The 27,960-nt window shown below is 47.2% G+C and overlaps 1 protein-coding gene across 1 annotated transcript in view; it reads right to left on the bottom strand.

Annotated features, from left to right (window-relative positions):
- The window catches only part of LOC307049556 (cytosolic carboxypeptidase 4-like), a gene marked incomplete at both ends in the record, with an annotated part of 86,953 nt that extends 60,000 nt beyond the window's left edge, over positions 1–26,953 (bottom strand). Inside the window, 7 exon segments of the mRNA XM_079699115.1 lie at positions 15,562–15,682; positions 16,682–16,800; positions 17,254–17,273; positions 18,407–18,595; positions 21,013–21,153; positions 25,091–25,235; positions 26,730–26,953. Of these exon segments, the coding sequence (XP_079555241.1) occupies positions 15,562–15,682; positions 16,682–16,800; positions 17,254–17,273; positions 18,407–18,595; positions 21,013–21,153; positions 25,091–25,235; positions 26,730–26,953 (959 nt within the window).
- Between the last annotated feature and the right edge of the window lie 1,007 nt (positions 26,954–27,960).

Genomic DNA, 27,960 nt, shown 5'->3' with positions numbered 1-27,960 from the left:
TCTTGCATTCCTATAATAACAATTAAAACTCAGAAAGAGAAATTAAAGAAACACTCCCATTTACCACTGAAACAAAAAGGATAAAGTACCTAGGAATAAACCTACTTAAGGAGGAAAAAAACCTGTATGCAGAAAACTATAAGACACTGATGAAAGAAATCAAAGATGATAAAAACATATGGAATTCCTGTCTTGAATTGGAAGAATCAACGTTACGAAAATGACTATACTACCCAAAGCAATCTACAGATTCAATGCAATGCCTATCAAACTACCAACGGCGAGAGAGATGTTGGTAAGATGACGGAGGAGTAAGACGTGGACATCACCTTCCTCCCCACAAATGCATCAGAAATATATCTATGTGTCGAACAGCTCCTACAGAACACCTACTGAACGCTGGCAGAAGACCTCAGACTTCCCAAAAGGCAAGAAACTCCCCCACGTACCTGGGTAGGGCAAAAGAAAAAAGAAACACCAGAGACAAAAGAATAGAGACGGGACCTGCACCAGTGGGAGGGAGCTGTGAAGGAGGAAAGGTTTCCACACACTAGAAACCCCGTCACTGGTGGAGACTGGGGGGGGGGGAGTTTCGGAGCCACAGAGGAGAACCCAGCAATAGGAGTGCAGAGGGCAAAGTAGAGAGATTCCCGCACAGAGGAGACCTGACGACCAGCACTCACCAGCATGAGAGGCTTCTCTCCTCAACTGCCGGGGTGGGTGGGGGCTGGGAGCTGAGGCTCAGGGTTCGGAGGTCAGACCCCAGGGAGAGGACTGGGGTTGGCAGCTTGAACACAGCCTAAAGGGGGCTAAGCACCACAGCTAGCCTGGAGGGAGTCCAGGAAAAAGTCTGGAACTGCCTAACTGGCAAGAGACCATTGTTTCAGGGTGTGCGAGGAGAGGGGATTCAGAGCACTGCCTAAACCAGCTTCAGAGATGGGCACGAGCTGCGGCTATCAGCTCAGACACCAGAGATGGGCATGAGATGCTAAGGCTGCTGCTGCAGCCACCGTAAAGCCTCTGTACAAGCACAGGTCACTCTCCACACCTCCCCTGCCGGAAGCCTGTGCAGCCCACCACTGCCAGGGTCCCGTGATCCAGGGACAACTTCCCCCGGAGAATACGTGGTGCCTCAGGCTGGTGAAACGTCATGCTTGCCTCTGCACCCGCAGGCTCGCCCCACATTCCATACCCCTCCCTCCCACCGACCTGAGGGAGCCAGATCCCCTAATCAGCTGCTACTTTAACCCCGTCCTGTCTGAGCAAAAAAAAAGACGCCCTCAGGTGACCTACACGCAGAGGCTGGGCCAAATCCAAAGCTGAACCCCAGGAACTGTGTGAACACAGAAGAGAAAGGGAAATTTCACCCAGCAGCTTAAGGAGCAGCGGATTAAATCTCCACAATCAACTTGATGTACCATGCATCTCTGGAATACATGAAGAGAAAATGAATCATCCCAAAATTGAGGCGGTGGACTTTGTGTGATTTTGCTGTACAGCTTTGCTTTCACCATTTGTCCGAGGGTTCTGTCGGTCCTTTTTTTTTTTTTTTTTAGTATAGTTTTTAGCGCCTGTTATCATTGGTGGATTTGTTTTTTGCTTCGGTTGCTCTCTTCTTTCTTTCTTTCTTTTTAAATTACTCTAATTTTTTTTATTTTTAATAATAACTTTATTTTATTTATTTTTTCTTTCTTTCTTTCTTTCTTTCTCCCTTTTCTTCTGAGCCGTGTGGTTGACAGGGTCTTCGTGCTCCAGCCAGGTGTCAGGCCTGTGCCTCTGAGGTGGGAGAGCTCAGTTGAGGACATTGGTCCACCAGAGACCTCCAGGCTCCACGTAATATCAAACGGCGAAAGCTCTCCCAGAGATCTCCATCACAACGCTAAGACCCAGCTCCACTCAATGACCAGCAAGCTACAGTGTGGGACACCCTATGCCAAATAAAAAGCAAGACAGGAACACAACCCCACACATTAGCAGAGAGATGGTCTAAAATCATCATAAGGTCACAGACACCCCAAAACACACCACTGGATGCCGTCCTGCCCACCAGAAAGACAAGATGCAGCCTCATCCACCAGACATAGGCACCAGTCCCCTCCACCAGGAAGCCTACCAAACCCACTGAACCAACCTTAGCCCCTGGACGCAGAAACCAGAAACAACGGGAACTACGAACCTGCAGCCTGCAAAAGGGAGAGCCCAAACACAGTACGTTAAGCAAAAGAGAAGACAGAGAAATACACAGCAGATGAAGGAGCAAGGTAAAAACCCACCAGACCAAACAAATGAAGAGGAAATAGGCAGTCTACCTGAAAAAAATTCAGAGTAATGATAGTAAAGATGATCCAAAATTTTGGAAATAATGGAGAAATGGAGAAAATACAAGAAATGTTTAACAAAGACCTAGAAGAACTAAGGAGCAAACAAACAATCATGAACAACACAGGAAATGAAATAAAAAATTATCTAGAAGGAATCAATAGCAGAATAACTAAGGCAGAAGAATGGATAAGTGACCTGGAAGATAAAAGAGGGGAAATAACTATCTCAGAGCAGAATAAAGAAAAAAGAATGAAAAGAATTAAGGGTAGTCTCAGAGACCTCTGGGACAACAATAAATGCACCAAAAAATCGAATTATAGGGGTCCCAGAAGAAGAAGAGAAAAAGAAAGGGACAGGACTGAGAAAATATTGGAAGAGATTATAGTTGAAAACTTCTCTAACATGGGAAAGGAAATAATCAAGTCCAGTAACCACACAGAGTCCCATAGAGGATAAATCCAAAGAGAAACACACCCAAATACATATTAATCAAACTATCAAAAATTAAATACAAAGAAAAAATATTAAAAGCAGCAAGGGAAAAACAACAAATAACATACAAGAGAATCCCATAGGGTTAACAGCTGATTTTTCAGCAGAAAACTCTGCAAGCCAGAAGGGAGTGCCAGGACATATTTAAAGCGAAGAAAGAGAAAAACCTACAACTAAGATTACTCGACCCAGCAAGGATCTCATTCAGATTCAATGGAGAAATTAAAACTTTTACAGACAAGCAAAAGCTAAGAGAATTCAGCGCCACCAAACCAGCTTTACAACAAATGCTAAAGGAACTTCTCTAGGCAGGAAACACAAGCGAAGGAAAAGACCTACAATAATAAACCCAAGACAATTAAGAAAATGGTAATAGGAACATACATATCAATAACTACCTTAAATGAAAATGGATTAAATGCTCCAACCAAAAGACACAGGCTTGCTGAATGGATACAAAAACAAGATCCATATATGTGGTGTCTAGAAGAGACCCACTTCAGTCCCAGGGACACATACAGACTGAAAGTGAGGGGATGGAAAAAGGTATTCCATGCAAATGAAAATCAAAAGAAAGCTGGAGTAACAATTCTCATATCAAACAAAATACACTTTAAAATAAAGACTATTAAAAGAGACAAAGAAGGACACTACATAATCATCAAGGGATCAGTCCAAGAAGAAGATATAACAATTGTAAATATTTATGCACCCAACATAGGAGCACCTCAATACATAAGGCAAATGCTAACAGCCATAAGAGGGGAAATGGACAGTAACACAATCACAGTAGGGGACTTCAACACCCCATTTTCACCAATGGACAGATCATCCAAAATGAAAATAAATAAGGGAACACAAGCTTAAAATAATACATTAAACAAGATGAACTTAATTGATATTGATAGGACATTCCATCCAAAAACAACAGAATACACTTTCTTCTCAAGTGCTCATGGAAGATTCTGCAGGATAGATCATATCTTGGGTCACAAATCAAGCCTTGGTAAATTTAAGAAAATTGAAATCGTATCAACTATCTTTTCTGACCACAGCACTATGAGACTAGATATAAATTACAGGAAAATAACTGTAAAAACTACAAACACATGGAGGCTACACAGTACACTGTTAAATAACCAAGAGATCACTGTAGAAATCAAAAAGGGAATCAAAAAAATACCTAGAAACAAATGACAATGAAAACACGATGACCCAAAACCTATGGGATGCAGCAAAAGCAGTTCCAAGAGGGAAGTTTATAGCAATAAAATCCTGCCTCAAGAAATAAGAAACACCTCAAATAAACAACCTAACCTCACACCTAAAGCAATTAATGAAAGAAGAACAACCCCCCCACCACCCGGCAAAGTTAGCACAAGGAAAGAAATCATAAAGAACAGACCAGAAATAAATGAAAAAGAAATGAAGGAAACAATAGCAGAGATCAATAAAACTAAAAGCTGGCTGTTTGAGAAGATAAACAAAATTGATAAACCGTTAGTAAGACTCTTCAGGAAAAAAAAGGGAGAAGACTCAAATCAATAGAATTAGAAATGAAAAAGGAGAAGGAACAACGGACACTGCAGTAATACAAAGGATTATGAGAGATTACTACAAGCACCTAGATGCCAATAAAATAGACACCCTGGAAAAAATGGACAAATTCTTAGAAATGCACAACCTTCCAAGACTGAACAAGGAGGAAATAGAAAATATTAACAGACCAATCATAAGCACTGAAATTGAGACTGTGATTAAAAATCTTCCAACAAACTGATGCCCAGGACCAGATGGCTTCACAGGCGAATTCTATCAAACATTTAGAGAAGAGCTAATGCCTATCCTTCTCAAACTCTTCCAAAATATAACCAAGGGAGGAACACTCAGAAGCTCATTCTATAAGGCCACCATCACCCTGATACCAAAACCAGACAAAGATGGCACAAAGAAAGAAAACTACAGGCCAATATCACTGATGAACACAGATGCAAAAATCCTCAACAAAATACTAGGAAACAGAATCCAACAGCACATTAAAAGGATCATACACCATGATCAAGTGGTGTTTATCCCAGCAATGCAAGGTTTCCTCAGTATACACAAATCAATCAATGTGATAAACCATTTAACAAATTGAAGGAGAAAAAACATATGATCATCTCAGTAGATGCAGAAAAGCTTTCAACAAAATTCAAAACCAATTTAAGATAAAAACCCTCCAGAAAGTAGGCATAGAGGAAACTTTCCTCAACATAATAAAAGCCATATATGACAAACTCACAGCCAACATCATTCTCAAGGGTGAAAATCTGAAACCATTTCCTCTAAGGTCAGGAACAAAACAAGGTTGTCCATTCTCACCACTATTATTCAACATACTTTTGGAAGTTTTAGCCAGAGCAATCAGAGAAGAAAAAGAAATAAAAGGAATCCAAATCAGAAAAGAAGAAGTACAGCTGTCACTGTTTGCAGATGACATGACACTATATAGAGAGAATCCTAAAGATGCTACCACAAAACTACTAAGGCTAATCAATAAATCTGGTAAAGTAGCAGGATACAAAATTCATGCACAGAAATCTTTTGCATTCCTATACACTAATGATGAAAAATCTGAAACAGAAATTAAGGAAACACTCCCATTTACCATTGCAATAAAAAGAATAAAATACCTAGGAATAAACCTACCTAAGGAGACAAAAGACCTGTATGCAGAAAGCTATAAGACACTGATGAAAGAAATTAAAGACGATACAAACAGATGGAGAGATACACCATATTCTTGGATCAGAAGAAGCAACACTGTGAAAATGAGTATACTCTCCAAAGCAATCTACAGATCTATGCAATCCCTATCAAACTACCATGATATTTTTCACAGAACGAGAACAAAAAATCTCACAATTTGTATGGAAACACAAAAGATTCCGAATAGCCAAAGCAATCTTGAGAAAGAAAAACGGATCTGGAGGAATCAGGCTCCCTGACTTCACACTATACTACAAAGCTACAGGTATCAAGACAGTATGGTACTGGCAGAAAAACAGAAATATAAATCAATGGAACAGGATGAAACCCCAGTGACAAACCCACGACATATGGTCACCTTCTTTTTGATAAAGGAGGCCAGAATATACAATGGAGAAAAGAAAGCCTCTTCATTAAGTGGTGCTGGGAAAACTGGACAGCTGCATGTAAAAGAATGAAATTAGAACACTCCCTAACACCATACAAAAAATAAACTCAAAATGGATTAAAGACCTCAATGTAAGGCCAGACACTATCAAACTCTTAGAGGAAAACATAGGCAGAACACTCTATGACATAAATCACAGCAAGATCCTTTTTGACCCAGCTCCTAGAGAAATGGAAATAAAAACAAAAATAAACAAATGGGACCTAATGAAACTTCAAAGCTTTTGCACACCAAAGAAAACCATAAACAAGACCAAAAGACAGCCCTCAGGATGGGAGAAAATATTTGCAAATGAAGCAACTGACAAAGGATTAATCCCCAAAATTTATAAGCAGCTCATGCAGCTCAATAACAAAAAAACAAACAACCCAATCCAAAAATGGGCAGAAGACCTAAATGGACATTTCTCCAAAGAAGATACACAGACTGCCAACAAACACATGAAAGAATGCTCAACATCATTAATCATTAGAGAAATGCAAATCAAAACTACAATGAGATATCATCTCACACCGGTCAGAATGGCCATCATCAAAAAATCTAGAAACAATAAATGCTGGAGAGGGTGTGGAGAAAAGGGAACACTCTTGCACTGTTGGTGGGAATGTGAATTGGTACAGCCACTATGGAGAACAGTATGGAGGTTCCTTAAAAAACTACAAATAGAACTACCATATGACCCAGCAATCCCACTACTGGGCATATACCCTGAGAAAACCATAATTCAAAAAGAGTCATGTACCAAAATGTTCACTGCAGCTCTATTTACAATATCCAGGAGATGGAAGCAACCTAAGTGTCCATCATCGGATGAATGGATAAAGAAGATGTGGCACATATATACAATGGAATATTACTCAGCCATAAAAAGAAACAAAATTGAGTTATTTGTAGTGAGGTGGATGCACCTGGAGTCTGTCATACAGAGTGAAGTAAGTCAGAAAGAGAAAGACAAATACCATATGCTAACACATATATATGGAATCTAAGGGAAAAAATGTCATGAAGAACCCAGGCATAAGACGGGAATAAAGACACAGACCTACTAGAGAATGGACTTGAGGATATGGGGAGGGGGAAGGGTAAGCTGTGACAAAGTGAGAGAGTGGCATGGATATATATATACACTACCAAACGTAAAAGAGATAGCTAGTGGGAAGCAGCCACATAGCACAGGGAGATCAGCTCGGTGCTTTGTGACCACCTAGAGGGGTGGGATAGGGAGGGTGGGAGGGAGACGCAAGAGGGAAGAGATATGGGAACATACGTATATGTATAATTGATTCACTTTGTTATAAAGCAGAAACTAACACACCATTGTAAAGCAATTATACTCCAATAAAGATGTAAAAAAATAAAATAATTTAAACAATTTTTTAAAAAAAAGGATCATACACCATGATCAAATGGGATTTATCCCTGCGATGCAAGGATTCTTCGATATCCACAAATTAATCAGTATGATATACCACATTAACAAACTGAAGAATAAAAACCATGTGATCATCTCAATAGATGCAGAAAAAGCTTCTGACAAAATTCAACACCCATTCATGATAAAAAGTCTCCAGAAAGTGGGCATAGAGGGAACTTACCTCAACATAATAAAGGACATATATGGCAAACCCACAGCTAACATCGTTCTCAATGGTGAAGAGCTGAAAGCATTCCCTCTAAGATCAGGGACTAGACAAGGATGTCCACTCTCACCACTTGTATTCAATGTAGTTTTGGAAGTCCTAACCACAGCAATCAGAGAAGAAAAAGAAAAGGAATCCAAATTGGAAAAGAAGAAGAAAAACTGTCACTCTTTGCAGATGACATGAACTATACATAAAAAATCCTAAAGATGCTATCAGAAAACTACTAGAGTTCATCAATGAATTCGGTAAAGTTGCAGAATAGAAAATTAATACAGGACTTCCCTGGTGGTGCAGTTGTTGAGAATCCACCTGCCAATGCAGGGAACACGAGTCCGATCCCTGGTCCGGGAAAATCCCACATGCCGTGGAGCAACTAAGCCCGTGGGCCACAACTACTGAGCCTGCACTCTAGAGCCTGCGAGCCACAACTACTGAGCCCTCATGCCACAATTACTGAAGCCCACACGCCTAGAGCCCATGCTCCACAACAAGAGAAGCCATCGAAATGAGAAGCATGTGCACTGCAACGAAGAGTAGCTCCCAATCGCCACAACTAGAGAAAGCCCATGTGCAGCAACAAAGACCCGATAATAAATAAATTAAATAAATAAATTTATTTTTAAAAAAGAAAGAAAATTAATACGCAGAAATCTGTTGCATTTCTATACGCTAAGGACAAAAGATCCAGAAAGAGAAATTTAGGAAACAATCCCATTTACCATCACATCAAAAAGAATAAAACACCTAGGAATAAACCTACCTAAGGAGACAAGAGTCCTGCCTGTACTCTGAAAACAATAAGACACTAATGAAAGAAATCGAAGATGACACAAACACATGGAGAGATACACCATGTTCTTGCATTGGAAGAATCAATATTGTCAAAATGACTATACTACCCAAGGCAATCTATAGATTCAATGCAATCCCTATCAAATTACCAATGGCATTTTTCACAGAACTAGAACAAAAATTTTTTTAATTTGTATGGAGATACAAAAGACCCCCAATAGCCAAAACAATCCTGAGAAAGAAAAATGGAGCTGGAGGAATCAGGCTCCCTGACTTCAGACTATACTACAAAGTTAGTCATCAAAACAGTATGGTACTGGCACAAAAACAGAAATATAGCTCAATGGAATGGGATAGAAAGCCCAGAAATAAACCCATGCACCTATGGTCAACTAATCTATGACCAAGGAGGCAAGAATATACAATGGAGAGAAGACAGCCTCTTCAATAAGTGATGCTGGGAACACTGGACAGCTACATGTAAAAGAATGAAATTAGAACATTCTCTAATACCATACACAAAAATAAACTCAAAATGGACCAAAGACCTAAATGTAAGGCTGGACACTATAAAACTCTTAGAGGAAAACATAGGCAGAACACTCTTTGACATAACTCACAGCAATACCTTTCTGGATCCACCTCCTAATGAAAATAAAAACAAAAATAAACAAATGGGATCTAATTAAACGTAAAAGCTTCTGCATGGCAAAGGAAACCATAAACAAAATGAAAAGACAACCCACGGAATGGGAGAAAATACTTGCAAACGATGCAACCGACAGGGATTAATCTCCAAAATATACAAACAGCATATGCTGCTCTGTATCCAAAAAACACACAACCCAACAAAAAAGATGGGCAGAAGATCTAAATGGACATTTCTCCAAAGAAGACATATGGATGGCCAAAAAGCACATGGAAAGATGCCCAACATCGCTCATTATTAGAGAAATGCAAATCAAATCTGCAATGATGTATTACCTCACACCAGTCAGGATGGCCATCCTCAAGAAGTCTACAAACAATAAATGCTGGAGAGGGTGTGGAGAAAAGGGAACCCTCCTACATGTTAGTGGGAATGTAAATTGATATAGCCACTATGGAGAACAGTATGGGGGTTCCTTAAAAAACTAAAAATAGAACTACCAAATGATCCTGCAATCCCACTACTTGGCATATATAAGGAGGAAACCATAATTCCAAAAGATACATGCACCCCAATGTTCACTGCAGCACTACTGACAACAGCCAAGATACAGAAGCAAACTAACTGTCCATCGACAGAGGAATAGATCAACAAGATGTGGTACATACCTACAATGGAATATTACTCAGCCACAAAAAAGAAGGAAATAATGCCATTTGCAGCAACATGGATGGACCTAGTGATTATCATACTAAGTGAAGTCAGACAAAGACAAATATATGATATCACTTATATCACTTTGATATCACTTATCAAAAAATGATACAAATGAACTTATTTACAAAACAGAAACAGACTTACAGATATCGAAAACAAACTCATGGCTATCAAAAGGGAAACGTGGGGGGGGTGGGGAATGGTAAATTAGGAGCTTGGGATGAACATATACACACCACTACATATAAGACAGATAACCAATGAGGACCTACTGTACAGCACAGGGACGTCTACTCAATATTCTGGGATAACCTATACGAGAAAAGAATCTGAAAAAGAATGAATATATGTGTACGTCTAATTGAATCACTTTGCTGTACACCTGAAACTAATACAACATTGTAAATCAACTATACTCCAATATAATATATATATAGGTTGTTTGGTTTTTTTTTCGGTACGCGGGCCTCTCACTGTTGTGGCCTCTCCCGTTGCGGAGTACAGGCTCCGGATGCGCAGGCTCAGCGGCCATTGCTCACGGGCCCAGCCGCTCCACGGCATGTGGGATCTTCCCAGACCGAGGCACGAACCCGTGTCCCCTGCATCGGCAGGCAGACTCTCAACCACTGCGCCACCAGGGAAGCCCTATATATATAGTTTTAAAATTGCAAAAAAGGACTTCCCTGGTGGCGCAGTGGTTAAGAATCTGCCTGCCAATGAAGGGGACATGGGTTCGAGCCCCGGTCCGGGAAGATCCCAGACGCTGCGGAGCAACCAAGCCCATGCGCCACAAGTACTGAAGCCCACGCTCCTAGAGCCTGTGTTCCACAAGAGAAGCCACCGCAATGAGAAGCCCGCGCACTGCAACGAAGACTCAACGCAGCCAAAAATAATTTATTTAAAAACATAATAACAAAACAAAATTGCAAAAAAAAAGCACCAAATAGCAAGGTGCCCAGCTCACCTTTCATCCTCCTTAGAAAGTTAGCCAAATACATAAGTCAACAAACTAGCCAAGAGGCAAGACCTTCAGAAGAAAACTTGCCAAGCTCTCTGAAGATTCCAGTGACTAAGATCTAAAGACCTCCACTCTCAGAGAAGAAGGCACCAGAGGCAATCAAAACTGCATTTTGGGGGTCACTCTCTGGGAGGTCCAGCTCTGTCCTGCAGCGCTAATGCCATCCCCCCCTTCCACCCCCAGCCAGGAGTTAGCAATTTTCTAAATGAGGGTGTCAACTCCATCACTCTTCGCTGGTGGCCAGAGGGAGCCAGAAAATCCCAGGGCCCAGCTGAGGGGTTGCAGGTAATGTGGTTCTGACTCGATCATCCACCAGAAGCTTCCCGAACAATTCCCACGTGCCAGGCAGGGAGACAGTGATGCACAGAGACAGAGCTCCTGCCCCCATGGGGCTGCACTCTGTGGTTGGCGGTATAGAAGGGGGCAGACAGACCAGCGATAAGGAACCAAACCAGTGAATAGGACACTTTCACTTCCTGGGAGTTCTATGAAGAAAATAAAATGGCAATGGGCCACAGAGGGACAAGACGACGGTGGGCTCATTTAGGCCCCTGTGAAGAGGAGACACGTGGGATGAAACTTAGGTGATGAGCGGAGCCCAGATGTGATGGCGGGGAAAGGAGGGTTCAGGCAGAGAGGCAGCAGGTGCAAAGGCTGGGTGCAAACCATCAGCCCTTCAGGGAAGAGAAAGGCCAGGGACAGGCAGGGGCGCTATCACACAGGGCCAGTGGCATGTGAACCCTGGGGCCAGTCGTGTAAGCGAAGAATTCGCCTTGGACATTCCAGCTGCAGCAGGTGAACCCCAGCCCGCAGAGGGGAGGGGCAGCAAGTATTTTGAAGCTGTATCTCCCGGGGGTTCTGCCCCAGCTCCACTGACACACCTGTGACAAAGCAGACCCGGGGAAACTCACAGCTCCTCAAAGCCAGTGCACAGGAACAGGGCCCCTGAAGACAGCTCAGCCCTTACTGGTGACCCTGAGAAAGTTAATTCACCTCTCTGGGCTATTTTGCTCAATCATAAAGTGATGACGAAAACAGCTGCTACTTTATAGGTTTGTTTGAGACTTAAATGAGACCGTCGATGACAAGCATTTGGGATGGCCTGGCCCCCTCCTGCTTACTCGGTCAGCTGTTTTATTATTGTTGCTGTTGTCATTACCACCATCACTGAATAAAGAACACAGCAGACATTACCCCAACCTCCACTTCGGAAAAAAAAAGGGGGATTTTCACTGTCTACTCTATTCATTTTTAAATTGATTTTTTTTAATGAGTATGTAATATTTTTATAGTCAGGAAAAACACTAAAGGTTTTCTTCAAGCCTGCTGGATCTGGGTTACTCCAGAACTGTGATAATGAAGGATTCCAACACTATCAGATATCAGGGCTATGCAGGGCGGCGTGCTACAAGGTTCCCAGGAGGGGGTTCCGAGACGACGCCCCGCGATACTGCAGCTCAAATCCCCACCCTGCCCAAGTCTGGGGGACACACACACCTCGGGGAGCCCATGGGGTGCAGGCGCAGCCATCCGTCCAATTTTCAAGTGGAAAACAAACTAAGCACCGTATGAAGCAGACAAATCTAACCGTTAAGTGAAAGTAAAATCAGTATGACTGCTGTAACTGAATCAGAGCCACAGATCATTCTAGATACAAGGGAATTATCAGACAATGGGTCCTTTCCCTAGATGTTTCTACCTTCCAATGGCCCTTTCTTTTAAAAAGAAAACAAAAAACAACTTTATATATATTTATTCAGAAGTCGTATTACCTGAATTTTTATTGAAAATCCAACGGTTAAAACTGTTTATATTTTTTGCTGTGTATTTATTTATTTTGATCTTGTTTTTCAGCTTTTGATTTTGAAAGACTTCAAATCCGCAGTGAAGTCACGGGAATTGTGTAACGCACGCCTCCTGCTCTCCCGTGGTTAGCCTGCTGGATGCTACTCCGCCCTACCCCAGCCCCCAGCCTTACCCCATCCTTGCCTCGCTGCAAGCCCGGGCCCTCTGGCAGGCGAATGCACTGGCCATGCGGGTGGTGGTTCTAGAATGGAGTGAGGTTCAGGAAGGGGTGACGGTGTCTGCTTCATACCCTGCTTGGTACTAAATGGGGTTCTCTTCAGGCAGTGCCAGAATGTCCCACGAAGGGTGGAGCCCGCCCCTGAGCTCGCCCCCTCTGGACAGAAGCCCAAGCCTTCCACACCCTCTGACAAGGCACAGTGTGAGACAGCCCGGTTCCCACCTGCTGTCCTGAGGCCGTGAGCAACAGTGCAACTGTACCCTCTCAAAAGGGGCACACACACTCACACACACAGTCCCAGGTGGGCACTGAATCCTACACATGGCCCAACTTCCTGCACCCAAAGCCAGGAAGGGGAACGTGGTCCCAGCAGACCCAGAGGGGCAGGCAAATGCCTCAGCGCCTTCTCCACGCGCTCCAGCCTTTTTACTCAATGCACACGAATGTTAGGCACACTTGAGGAAGGGCGGCCACTTTAGCTCCTGTGATTGACAACCAGGTCTCAGGCTGCCAGCAGCCTCTGGTCAACGGGGAGCCAGAGCTGTTATTCAGAGTTGATAGATGCTATGGGGATGGATGCCAGCTCTGCCGGAGTGGGTGGGCCACTTCTGGAGGAAGGGTTTGGGTGGTGCGCTGCCCTGGCCTTTCCCAGGCAACAGGCTCTGCCTTCCCAGAAAAGGCAGAGGACAGGGGTAAGGGCTCAAGGTCTGTGAAACTCTGCTGTAGGAAGAAGCAACACCTGCTGCACAGAATCAACAGGGAATTCTGGCCAGGAAGGGAGCCGCGTGGAGCACATGACTACCATGTATCCAAACTGTGCTGGGCATCTTACATGGAAGATTTCATCCTCACAACCAAGCCTGACAAGGTTATGACTCTGTTTTAATCAAGATGGGCTAGGTTGTGCTGCAGCAACAAACACCCCGAATCTCGGTGGCTTTGGGGACAGAGACATTTCGCGCATACGCTACACACACTGGGGGTTAGTTGGTGGTTGGGGTGGGGAGGGGAGGAGAGAGTACTCTTCTCATCACTGTCACTCCCAGGGACCCAGATGACAGAGTAGTCGCCACGTCACCAGTCACCATGCCAATAGAAAATAGAGAACGCTCTGGAAAGCGGCACTGCCAATTCGGTGCTTGCCCTTAGAAAGACGCACATCACTTCTGTCCCCATCTCATTAGCTAAAACGAGTCACGTGGCTTTGTTCACCAGGACAGCACCAGAGGTGCGATCCTGCCATATGCCCTATTAGTTTTGTAATTTACAGACAAGAAAACAGCAGCTCAGAGATGAATGGTAATGACAATAGTACTACTACCAATATAAGTCATAGTGACTGAGCACTTACTATGTACTAGGCACTGGTCTGAGTGCTTTGTTTAGGCTGGGACACCGGGCAGGGAGATGTGGGAATGACTCCCTGTAATGACTGCCCAGCCATACGCCCAGCCCAGCAGACGCAGCCACAGATGGTTGGCGCCCCCTTTTCTGCCCAGGACCCCCTCTTCTGAGTGGGAGCTCCACGAACCAAGTGAGATAGGCCAACAGGCACACCCAGGAGCTCAGTCATTTTTACTGAGAAGACAACACAAAAGTGAAGGCCAGACACAAAAGACGACAATCCCCAGGAATCACAGCCCCGACACAGACGTTCTCATGGCGGGTTGAGGGGGTCAGGAGGTGGTGGGCAGGAACACTGTCCTAAGGAGGCAAAAACTGGTTCTTGGAAGACAGAAAAAAATCTTCCTTGTTGTAGGTACAAAGCACAGACATACATACAGAACACAGACTTATAGCGTATCTGGTATTCAAATTTATGGCGGGGAGGGGGGTTGAGTGCAATTAGGAATAAAAGGTCCAAAAAGGTTTGTGGGGGGAAGTGATAAGGTTGAGAGGCACTGCAAACACAATGACTATTTTCACTTTGGCTTATTATTTTCAGCTTTTATCCCATAACAAACATTTTACATTGTTGCAACTATAGAACACAATTTCAGATTGTTTTTACCATTCACAGAGTTTGCATGCTCCTATCCTTCATTCACCACTGAACACAGATTGATCAGGGGTCTCCTGCATGCAGACACTGGGATGAACCGGTTGGTTTATCCCAGCGTCTCTGGGGTTGTCAGCTGTAATTTTTAATGTCTGTGAAGTATATAAGCACCATGACTTACTAATTCATTCATCCATAGTTTTGCATTTGTATCCAACGAACAAATAACGTTTTTGCTGTGGTGTATTATGAATCACTGTATTCTCTTGAGATAAAAATCTTTGGAGAAGAATTACAGATGTGTGACGTCATACTGTCATAGAAGCTCTGGTTACCATGCTTAATGAAACCACCGCTGCAACAAAGAGGCTTCTTTCAGCTCAGGGAGGAGTGGCTCAGATGCCTCCAAATTCGGCAGGGAAGGGCCGAGAGAAGCTGCCACCTGGCTTCCACTGCCGCATCCTGCTGCCCCTCAACTCAGTGGGGCCGCCTGGACTGTCTCTGGCCCCCGCGGCTGGGGGTCTGCAAGCCCAGCTATTGCTGCAGACGGGAGCGGGGCCAATGAAATGCACATCCCTGGTCTAACCACAGACGGGACAAAGAACTTGGTGCTCAGGTTCGCCCATCTGTTGAAATCACTTGCTTCCTTTCATTTATCCAGAGAGAGACAGAGAGAAACAAGTAGGGGCAGAGAACAGACCCCGTACAAAGCAAACATCGCCTCCTGGTCCTGGGTTCCTCCCTCTTCAGCAGGACTGGCCGGGCCCTTGGCAAACAGAGGGAGGCTGGGGGCCTGGAGGGAGGCTGTCTCTCTTCCTGTCTGGTCCCCTGAAAGAGTCACAGAGGCCCACAGATGGAGTCATTAAAAGCACTGTGGCCTAGATATCACTTTCAGTGAGCCACCTGGAGTGACAGCCTGGGAGGAAAATGCACACGCACAACAGGACAGAAGGAAAAAAAAAAAAAAAAGTCAAGCACCAGCTACTTCTTCGTGGATTTCTTTCTCCCTGTGCTCTAGAAGCTTCGTTCTACTCCACGCTGCCAGGGCTGCTGTCGAACCAGAATGGGAATGTGCCTCGATTGCTAAAGCCCAAGACACAGCTCTGTTTCTCCCCTCCCATGGAGAGGGAGGAGGGCAGGGGAGAGCTGGAGAGCACTTTGCTAAGATCTTTCAAAATGACAAAAGCCCTCTGCCCCAGCCTCTCCATGCCCAGGAATCCTGCCCTCCATCACACTTGCATGTTCCCTCTTGGCTGCAAGCAAAAGGCTGGAAACAGCCTCAATGTTCACAGGCAAGAGGCCCAGTTAAAGAAATAGTGGTTCATTCATACAATGGAGTACTACAGAACTATATACATAAAAAAATAAGCAACTGGCCTTCTCTGCTAAAACGAGAAGTGCTATGAATAGGATGCCATCTCTTACATCTGTTAAAAACCGACTACCTAGTCATACACATAGACACGTAATACACACACACACACCCCTGCTGGGGTTGCACACTGTCTCTAGTAGGCTGGGTGAGAAATGGGTTGATAGCTACCGCTGCGGAGGAGGGCAGGGAGGCTGTCCCCACCGCACACACCCCTGAACCTGCCGGACGCTGTGCCGGATGCAGGGTCACTTTTTTTTTGGTGGGGGGGGGTCGTGCCACGCAGCATGTGGGATCTTAGTTCCCCGGCCAGGGGTCGAACCTGTGCCCCGTGCAGTGCTGAGTCCTAACCACTGGACCGCCAGGGAAGTCCCGGGGTCACTTTTTTTCACACCTGGCTGTGAGCGAGCTTTTGCACCAGGCCCTGTACATGCCTTCTTTCATTTCATCCTTACGGCACCTCTTCGAGGCGTCACGGTCCCTATTGTACAGGTGGGCAAACTGAGGCTCAGAGAAGGTAAGAAACGCGCACACATCCTCAGTATTCAAAGCTGTTTTGCTCCAAAGTCCCTGCCTGAAAGGCATAACGTGGGCTGTTTAGAAAGAACCACCTTCCTGGCTGTAAACGCCGTGTGTGCCTGAACAAGAGATGCTGTTTTTAATGAAAAACACTGGATTTCCCAAGTGCCTCGCTGCCACTTAGCAAACCTGAGTCTGCCTTCCTGGGCCTCAGGAAAGGAGGAAGGGTGTGGAAGTGTGCCTCCGACCAGCCAGGGCCCGTACCACCCTGAAGAGCTCGCACTACATCCAACAGCACATAACCTGAGGACACAGACCAGGCCTTCATTACAAGCTCTCTCTCAGGTGCCTGCCTTTCTCCCTGCCTGGGGAACAGGGACGTCGGTCTGGCACCTCCCTGCTTGCTGGCACTGCCACCTCTATACTGCGAGGCTTGTGCTGGGTATTCAAATGCTCAGTGCCTCGGTTTCCACATTTGTAAAATGGACGTGAAAATCATCACACCAACCTCGCAGGATTGCCAAGGGACTAAAAGGGGAAAACAGATGAACAGAGCTGGGTTCAGGGCCCACACCCAGGCCCCAGCTTGCAAGGGCTTGGCCTAGCACACCTGTTCTCAAATGGTTTGGTCTCAGGACCTTTTTACAATGTGAAAACGATTGAGGACCCTAAAGGGCTTCTGTTACGTGGTTTAACCTATTGAGAGTTATCACAGACAAAATTAAAACTGAGACAAAATTGCAATGTATACTAGGTACCTGAAGAACAATAATAAACTCATTATATGTTAGCACAAATAACAGTTGGTTTTCATAAATCTAGTTTCCAAAAAAAAAATTTATTTTATTGAGAACAGTGGCCAGACTCTCTAACTGCTTCTGCATTCAATTTGTTGTAAAATGCCGTGTTTTTTTTAAATTGAAGTATAGTTGATTTACAATATTGTGTTAGTTTCAGGTGTACAGCAAAGTGATTGTTATATATATATTTTTAGATGACTTTCCATCATAGGTTATTACAAGATCCTGAATATAGTTCCCAGTGCTATACAGTAAATCCTTATTGCTTACCTATTTTATATATAGTAGTGTGTACGTGTTAATCCCATACTCCTAAACATTGTAAAATGTTTTCATTGTGAAGACTAAAAGAAAATCCAGCCTCATACAGACAGGGAGTTGGAAAAGGGAACAGATTTTAAGAGCCTTTACAGATCATTTTGGATATTCCTCTTTGACAAAACACTAAGACTTGTCAAGCACTAGTTTCTTAAAGATTAGCTGCAGTGTGGGACCTGAGCCCGTGTGGTGCTTGTGTACTCCATGACCTTCCCGTCTCCTGGGTCTGTCTTGCACTCTGGCTCACTTACATGAGCATGATTTAGGAACTTCATGCAATGGTCATCTGGAAAACATTGGGTCACGGGGTTATGCACTTAGAGGGAATGGGTGAAAAAGGCAAATAATATCTGGGTGTTACTATGAAAACAGTTTTGACCCCGTGGACCCCGAAAAAGTCCCAGGGACCGTCCGGGACCACACTGTGAGAACAGTGGGTTAGCAAAACTTCCTCATCCTCCACACATTAACCATGTTTTTTTTTTTAAAGGACTTGAAAAAGAAACTGCCATGGAAAGTGAAGGGCAGTGAGAGTGGAATCACCTGCCCGGAGGGTCTCGGCCCCTCCCCAGCTTTCATGGACGCGTGGGCACAGGAGCTGGCGCCCTCTGATGCCCGCTGGCCGGCCTCCCCTCGAAGAACCCAGCCTGCTCTGCGCCTCCCTCCATCACCGGATGCTTTCTTCTCGCCACAGGACCCCTCATTTTCCCCCAAATAACAGACCTCAGTGGTCTGCAGAGGGCAGCGCCTGAGACGGCAAACTACAGGGGCCACGCATGGGCTGCTGCCCTTGGGCTTCGCAGTTGATGATTCTTGGTCTCTTGAAATTACATATGTAATGTGTATTTATAGCCAAATACATGGGTGCCCAGAAACTGCAACTCATTCATACATACATTTTTAGCATATCATTCGGCCACCAAGTTCCATTAAATCCTCCTTCCCGGGTCCCTTGTGTAGCTAGTCCTGCGTCGGAAACAAGGTGAGGACTTCACAGCTGCGGAATGGGCTATGAACAGGCCCTGTCCCCAGTCTCCCCCACTCCAGGCAATCTGGTCTTCACTTTTGACCACCATTCTCTCCTGCTCAAAAGCTTCAAGGAGGCTTGGACATCCAAGCCTTGTGCAATCTGATCCCCAGCCACTCGCTGGGGACACCACCATTCACTGGGGCACATGCTGGACTTTCTGGCTCTCCCATCCCCACTCGCTCTCTCCATAAGCCCTCTCTTTTCACGCTCACACCCTCCCCTGGACTTGACATCTGTCTGACGTGTACAGGGCCTCGTACATAGTAGATACTGAGAAAATTAACCTGACAAGGAAGTTCTGAGCACCTACCATGTGCTGGGCACTGTGCTATGCACCAGGAACACGGCAGAGAGTAAAGAGAACATTTTTGTCTTGTCTCCTACAATTAACATTCTAATACCTGTTGACCCTTTGCTGCGGTGCTGTGAGGGTTCTTCTCTAGTCCAGCATTATTTATTCCTTCAGGGCATTGGGTACTCTGCCTTTATTTTTATTTTCAACTCATCGAGGACATTATTCTGTGTCATCTTTGCTGCCTGGAATACATTAGATCGATAATACTGCTGAATGGGAAGTAGATTAACCACAAATATCCACTGGAATAAGAATCAAAAAGATACACGTGAGAGGTCCTCAGTGTCTGCTGTGTTAACCTGCAATATGATTGGTATGTTTCCTATTTAAATATTTTAAATGCTGGATGGGAAAGAGCAACCCTCATCCCTGTCCTACACGGTGTTCTGCAAATCACAGTAATCAAACTGGAGATGCTGGCCTCGAGCACCCTGAGGGGGTGGTTAGGTGCTAAGGTCCTGGTCTCAAATCCCAGCACTGCTGTTTCGACCTGGATGACTGGCCCAAGGTACTTATATTCTCTGAGCCGCAGTTTTACTCATCTGGAAAATGGGGAGGGTGGAATAAGTGTCAATGTGCTATCCTGAGAATTAAATGAGAAGGTCCATGTAAAGAGCCCAGTATGGTGGGACACACAAAATTCACTCTATTCATGAGACCTGCTGTTATCAATACTGTTGCTGTTGTAGCCCCTGTTGGCACAAGCCCTTGGCAGGAAAATTCAAGGATGGCACCCTGATCTCCACCCCTGGTCTTACTCCTGTGACCATGTTACCTACATAGCAAAGGAATTTGCAGATATAATTAATGATGTTACTAACTAATCAGGTGGCCTTAAAATAGGGAGATGCTCTGAGTGGGCCTGACTTAATCACATGAGCTCTTTAAAGCAGAGTTTTCTTCAGCTGATTGCAGAACTTGATGTCAGAGATGTGAAGCAGGAAAGGATCTGACGCTCCACTGCTGCTTAGAGATGGGGTGGGGTAGGGGGTATCTGGCATGGAATGCAGCAGCCTGTAGGAGACAAGATCAGCACCTAGCTGACAGCCAGGGAGGAGAGAGGGACCTCAGTCCTACAACCACCAAGAACTTGATTCTCCCAACAACCTGAATGAGTCTGGAAGCAGATTCTCCCCCAGAGCCTCAGGATAAGAGCCCCGTCCAGCTGGTACTTGACCTTGGACTTGTGACAGCCTAACCAGAGAACCCGGTTGAGCCAGCCCAGGTTTCTGACCTACAGAACTGTGAGCTAATAAATAGGTATTGTTTAAGCCACTAAGTTAGCGGTGATCCGTTAGGCCACAACAGAAGCTAACGTAAGCCCTGCTTGGCCTCCGGCCATAAGGCATATAAATTAAAAACATACCACGTGCTTGTCCAAAGGGTTCAGAGATGGCACTTTCTGCATCCTTAATGCTGCATGGGTGATGCTCTAGGGTGGGGTCTGTCTCATCCATCTCTACCTCTAGCACTTAGCAGTGTGGCTATCACACTGTAGGGTCTCAATAATTTCATTTAACAAAATTTCAACTTCCTGAGCAGTCCGGAACAGAATGGCTTACAGCTCCCCAGATTGGCTTCATAATCTCATGACCAGCCAATCATAACGTGTCCAGGTGCACTAACTTGGACAAATCCCGGCAAAGTCCTCTTTTCTGCCTAGAGGAAAACTATATAGACGCTGCAAGCAGTTCACAGGAAGCCACCCAGCACCCAGGGTAGGGATGTGTCCACGTGCAAATGAGTCTCGCTTTACACACCCACCGACACCACCATCGTCCCTGCCTTGGCCTGTGGCAGCCTCCCAGGGATCAGCTGGCCAGCCAAACCCTGACATTTTGCTTGTAATTGTACCTTCCTGTACAAAGTCCTAGTTGGAGCAGTAGAAATAGCAGCTGCAACTTCCTGCAACACGGACAGACCAGTCAATCCTGGTGCCTGAAACAAAACCTGGCGACTCGACCTCACTCTGACTCCACAAACCCCTGCAAGCTGGGCTGGGGGTGGCAGTGGGGTGGGGCCCAGAAAGGGCAGCCCACTCTGCCCCTGCCCTCACGGACTGCCCTCGAGCCAGCTCCTGAGTGAGATGCTCCCCTCACTCCCTTCATGAAAAACCCAACCCTCAGAACCATGGGATGCCTAGCAAATGCAAAGATGTGCCTGCATCCAAGGTCTCAGCCTTCTCTCCTCCTGCCCACCGGCTGCAGAGGTACAAAGGCAGGATGCCTCCCGACCAAAGCCCTCTGTCCACCTGCTTGTTCGTCCGCTGCTATCACCGCCCCCCCCATGTCTGTCCACCTTCCTGTCTGTGGCCTAGTCCCCCCCCAGCTCCCCACATCTGTCCCAACCAGGTCGGGCTGGTGGGGATAACAGAAGCCTCCACCAGGGCTTAGGTACCAGGCGGCAGCAGGGCAATCGCAGCCAAGCCTGGATGCTGCTCCCCAAGGTGTGGACCCGCTGTGTTAGAGCCCACTTGGGGAAGTACAGGAGAGCCTAGCTATATACACCCCAGGCACCTGAATCCCAGCAGTGGTGAATTCCTCCAGGGGCCCAGCCAGCTCCCTGGCTCCTGCATCATGGGGCCTGAGGCCGCCCAGGGACCACATGGGACTGGTTTTCCTTGGCCCTGATCCCACCTTTCCTTTATCAATCCCCACAGCTTCCCCTCCTTCTGTCTCCACATCAAGTACAAGGGCCCTTCTGTCAATCTTTGGCTTATTTTAAAGCCTCCTGTTACAAGAAAACACACAAGGACCCCCAAAGTAACAAACATGGAGATACACAAAGTTCTAGGAGCCCCAGCCTTTGGTCTCTACCAACAGATAAATGGGGAATCAAGTCTGTGGTGACCAATGCCCCTTTCTGAGCCTGTCCCTAGACCAGCTAGAGGACCAGCTAGAGAACTTTCTCTGCCCTCCTGGCTCATTTCTTGGACTCGGCTGGGTGAGGCCCTCCCCATCTCAGGGATGCAAGGCAGACGTCCCACCTAAAGCCAGCCCAGTCCCTCCCCTGGACACACTGGCTTTTTAGAAACACTCACATCCATTCAAATGTTCCAGGCTCCAGACATCTGCCTTTCACTAGTAAAACCCATGATGTCTGCAGAGCTTTTCAGCATAAAATGAACTTTCAGGAATGTTTTCCCATGCCCAAAACGCAGCAGCCTGGCAGGGGGCAGGGCGGGGATTAAAAGGACCTCATTTCACAGATGAGTACACAGGGCAAAGGCTTCGTTGAGTCCCCAGCCGCGGTCAGACCAGCGAGAGGCAGCGCTCGCTAAACCTTGATCCCCTGGAAAAAACAACGATGGATTACAATAAAAAGAGAAAGCCTGAATAAACTGGAGCACTTTTTTTTTTTAAGGAATAATGAGATCCTTTTCCCCATCACATTAGCTAAAAGGGAAAATGTGGATAATAAGAAGCGTGGTGAGGACGTGGGGAAGTGGGCTCCCAGACACCATCAATGGGAGAGAAAAATGGCTTATTAGTCTTCGCAGACGGCACTCGGTTTTGACGATGAAAATTTAAAGACCAGAAAGACGTATGATCAAGGATGTGCATGACTTCATGGATTGTATAGGGGGGAAGAAAGATCAGACACAACCGAAACATCTCCTGTTAGGAGACTGTGAGCTGAAAGATGGTGGTCTGGCCGCACCGTGGAATACTACACTGCTGTGAAAAGAGAAAGAGATCCACCACACAGTAAATGATAGACACTGTGGAGTACTGAGTGTGATCCAAATTACATAAGCACAAAATCTCTATATGAAAAGGGGCATGAGAACAGTATGCCCCAAACTGCTGACAGATACCAAGGATGGGGCCACTTTCATACCATGCTCCATTTCTTCTTATATTGTTTCTTTATAAAGGAAACCTGCTGATGTATGATTGAAATTAAAGACAATAAAACAACTTAAAAGGAACATGTTTTCCTTAGGCTCCCTATGCATCACAAGATTCCAGAATGGAATGGCTGCAGCCTCTCTCTGGGTCTCGTCTCAACCCCCTCCCCAGTCCACCATGTTCCCAGCCTGTGCACTTGCTGGGCACCCCCTTCCTCGGATCTTCCCACAGCTGCCTCTCGCCGTCTTGGAGGTCTCGGCTCAAATGTCACCAGCCCAGAGCCCCCTCGTCTAAGCAGATGCCCCACCTTGATCCTTTTCCTCACACCTCCCCGGCTGCTTTCTGCAGCCCAACCGCAGCTCAATTTATTTTATCCAGCTGTGCTCTGCCTCCCCCAGTTGAATGGGGGCCCCAGGAGGGTGGGGACCTTGCCTTGTTCTCTGCTGTATCGCAGATCCTGGCAGAAAAACAGACGGCAGAAAACATTCGTTGGCCACATTAGGAATCGAGACACAAACGACAGTCCATTTCCTCACGTGTCCAATGGCTCTGGCCACGCCACGCACAGCCTAGCGCTGACCCATAACCACCTGACTACTTGTCTGTCTCCCAGGCCAGAGGCCGAGCTTGCAAGTACAGACCCTCTTTGAACCTGACTTTCCCTTCCCAGTTTCTTGGCCAGGGTGAGCCATTCAGAAGGTGCTGAATAAATGTCTGTTGCCTGAATGGAGCTGTATATCTCGCTCCCTCGCATTTCCAAAGCCGCAAACAATACAGGTGCTCACGGGTTAAGGGACTTGCTGCCCAGGGTCTCGCAAGCCCAGCTGGGATGCAGCAGAACTTGAACTCTGGATGCAGGATGCAATCGCCATGGCTTTCTAGAAAAAGAGCTCCTCCATCTCTTGGCCCTCACTCCTGCCCAGACAGATCTGACCTGGCCAACTGCAAATCTGGCAGGCAGCTCATCCTGGGGTTTGAATGAGCCAAGCCTTTCTTATCTTAATTAGGAAAGTAATTCCTTTCAGCCTAGATTGATCTGTGGTCAGCCTCTCCCTGGGGGCCCAACACGAGCAGGCAGAAAGTAAGCAAGTCTGAGTTTCAGTTTCCATCCTATCCCCGAATCCTACTCTGACAGTCCAAGGTGACTTCCTGGCACACAGAGGTGGGTGGGGAGCGACAAAGGGGTCCTCCCTTTGGCAGCCGCTGACACAGTTCTGCCAGGGCCCTGCTCAGCCCCCGCCTACCGCCTGCTCGCAGGAGGAGCCATCAGACTGGTCCTGCAGGCGCCTCCTTGGCAAAGTGCCGCGTGCAGGAGGCAGGGAGCCTGGCGTCCTCCTCTGTCCCCCTGGGCTCCCTCAAGATCCCTCTGGCCCCCTAGGCAGTCTTTGTCCATCTCTCCTTTCAGAGGTGGCCCTAGGCTCTATGCCCAGGGGACACTCCGCAGGCGAGTCTCACCCCATCTGTTCCGGGCTGGGTGGGGGGGGTCAATTTAAGTGCTCCCACACCTGCTGCCCTTCACACCTGGGCCCCAAACTCCAAGGCAGTGGACAGAGGCAGGGGACCGAGGGAGGAGAGAGCCCTGTCCCTCTGGAGTTACTGGGAACGTCTGACTCAGTTTCCACTCACCAGGAAAGGAAAGGAAATGGGGCTCCTGCCTACTACACCACTTTCATTCTACAGGTGGAAAAATGAGGGCCCAGAGACGGAAGGCGACCTGCCCAAAGGCCCACAGCACCCATCAGAGGCGGAGCTGGAGCTAGGACGCCAGATTCCTGCCTTCTAATTCAGCCCCTCTGTACCGGCCACCACTCCCTCTTCCTGCCCAAGAGAGCTATGCAAGTAACTCAAGCCTTATAAAACTACTTAATACCAGAGGACACAAGACCTTTTGAGATTTTACAGCAAGACATTTAATAGAAGCATTGTACCGAAGAACATCCACCCGTTTTACAGAAGAGCAAATCGAGGCCCATAGAGGTAAGGGGACCTACAGGAAGTCGTACAGCCAGGTAGGGGCAGAGCAGGACTCCCAGACCCCCACTTAAGTGCTCTTTCTGCTGACATGGTCCAGGTGTGACGGTTCCATCTGTGGGATAGCTGGTGAAGAGGTGCAGCTGGCCTTGGGCCTCAGTCACGCTGAGACAAGGTGGGGCCCAGAGAGCCTCATCTAAACTCTGTCCCAGAGGTGCAGGAGACCATCGTTGAGGGAGGGAATGGCTTGGGAGACTTTTATGTATTTGCAGAAAATACAGTGATATTCCCCAACTAAGCTGGATTTCTGAGACCACAGAGCTGGCACTTTTAAAAACAGGTTAGTGAGCCACACACGCCTACCATTTTTCATCCAAAAGGTCACTGACAGGGCTGGGAAGGAAAGCTTTAGCAGTAAGAAAGAACAGCGTCTACTGGCACCAGAGGGAGGGGGCAGGGTGGGTGCAGGTGGCTGGGACCCCAGGAGAGGGCTGCCCACAGACACATAAGCAACATCTGAACCCGAGTCCAGTTCAAAGAGCCCATGCTCTTCCCCCCAACCCCCAACCTGGTGCTGAACAGACTCAATAACAGGGAACCCTCCCATCCCTGAGCCCTCCATCCAACAATCCCCCCTCCATGCTCCTAACAGCTAAGGGAACTGCAGTAAGTCTGGCAAGGTGAGTGCCTGAAGCTGACAGGTATCAGCTTTAGCTACATATTACACTGGGGTGGGAGCAGTGCTGCTCAGGGGCCAGATGGTCTAGGAAAGGGAGTGGAACCTAGAGGGGACGCTGGGCTGACTTCCATCACCTGGGGACAGACCCAGATTCCTAAGGGAAAAGGCCTGCTGGGATGCTGTGAGGAAAAGCTGTGGATGCATACACTCTCCCCACCCCCGCCCCTAGCTGTCCCAACTAAGTGTGTTCTGGCTGGGAAAGCGCTTCAACAGCCCTGGTTGCCTGAGGCAATTCAATTATGAAATTTACCACATCAGATGAAAAGGAGCATCTCAATCAGCCAATTCACTTGTGTCTGGCCACTCTGTGTTCTTGTGCCAGCTCTGCTAGCCGCCTCCGTTTTCAGCCCACACTCACACTGAGGGCTGGTACCCTGGGACTAAAGGCTCAGGCGATGGGCTGGTCTTTGGGGCTGCTGGGGTGGGGTCTCCCATGATCCCCTGAGCAGATCGGCTGTATCCAGAAGCCACCCATCTTCCTGGGGGACTCCTGGGCCAGACCACCACAGTCTCAGGTGAACCTTTCCATCACCTCCCACCTGCATGCTCTCTGCCCTCAACCTGCACCTGCCTGGAGGCTGGCAATGAAGTGGCCTCTGGGAGAAGTGTGAGTGGGTGGGGGGAGGTGGTAGCCCACCACATGCCTTTCTCATCTTTACTTAATCAAGGCATCATCTCTCCACGAAGCCTTCACCACCCGCGCACCTCCTGTGTCCCCTCAGCTCCCCTTGCTGCCTTTGTCACTGGGGTACTGTGCACACCTCGATGTCTCAGGGCCTCTAACCCACATGCATGCCAGCACACCTGGTCCAGGAGCTCCCCGAAGGCAGGGTCCCAATCAAGCCCCTTCAAACCATGAATCAATTAATCGATTAACGAATGAATGAACAAACCACCACTCCCTTTGACGCCCCCCCCACCCCACATGGTGCATCACGGTAACAGATGGGAAGGACCAAGCCTGCTTTCGCTGCAGACCAGGAAGTCCAAGGCCCGGGTAATCGTCCTCTTTCTTCCTGCTCTCCTCTCCCACACTGAGCGCCCGCAGGTTTAAGATGCTATTAAGGGGCATCAGGCTGCAGAAGCCGCCTCTGAGGTGCAGTGTGCCACTCGCCCGCAGCTCCTCTCTCTGCACCGCATACATAAATCCGGCTGCAGCCTGAGCCCCGGCAGGAAGGTCTCTACCATTTCTCTCTACCTTCCTTTGAGTAACCTGCATGGAGTCACTTCCTGACAAAGGGAATGGCTCAAAACGGAGATAGCTGCCGGGCACGGAAGACTGATTCCCTCATCCTCCAAAGGCACGGCTTGGGGACTCAAGGACCCCGTGTTAGAAGGACACCAAACCTGCCCCCGGTGGGGTGGACCTTGGGTCCTACTCCTCCCCAGTCCCCAAATGCAAGCCTTCACCAACAGCCCCTTAGCAATCCGAACAGCACACCTGGGCTCAAAGAGCATCGGTCCCACCTGTGAACGGGCAGACTGAGGCCCAGGGTCCCAAAGGGCCTGAACCAAGTCAGAGTCACCAGAGTCTGGCCTGTGATCAGACTGTGGGGTTCCTGCCTCCTCTCCCCCTGGCAACTTCCCTCCCTCAGTCATGCCCCAGAACCAGAGTGAAACCAAAAGGCCCAGACACCTGGCCTTCTCTGCCCTAACCAGGGAGGGCCAAAGCTCAGGGAGCCTTCCCCCTGCCCAAAAGCAACCCAGCAGGACCAAGAGTGGCTGCGGTAAACCTGCGGGGAACCTGGGTCGGCCCCCACCCCACCCCCTTTGTTAAGATCTCTATAAAGAGTTCTCTGCTCAAAGGTAGTGGAAATGAACTTTGGGTTCTTTGAAGCACCAGCACAAAAATGTATGGTGCCCCTCGGGTCACAGAGTCCCAACCAGAAAGCTTCTCAAGCAACCACGACGGGGAAAAGGAGTGGGGGGCGTGCCCAAGTGCTGCGGGGTCCCGGAGCCAGGGCAAGATGGGGTCAACAGGACAGCCAGGGCCAGAGAAGGCTTGCTCTGGACCTGCTAGGGTGGCGGCCACCCTGGGGGGCAGGTGGGCGACGCTTAGGACGGGTGACCATTCCTCTGCTGCTCCACAGCTCTCCAAACAGAGACGAGGGGCCCTGTCAGGTGGGACGTAAACGGCCGGGGCACAGGACA

The sequence above is a fragment of the Hyperoodon ampullatus genome, assembly GCF_949752795.1.
Source record: "Hyperoodon ampullatus genome assembly, chromosome: 3".
Classification (NCBI taxonomy): domain Eukaryota; kingdom Metazoa; phylum Chordata; class Mammalia; order Artiodactyla; family Ziphiidae; genus Hyperoodon; species Hyperoodon ampullatus.
Note: the sequence above shows the minus strand (reverse complement) of the source record. Positions and strands in the feature narration are given on the sequence as shown.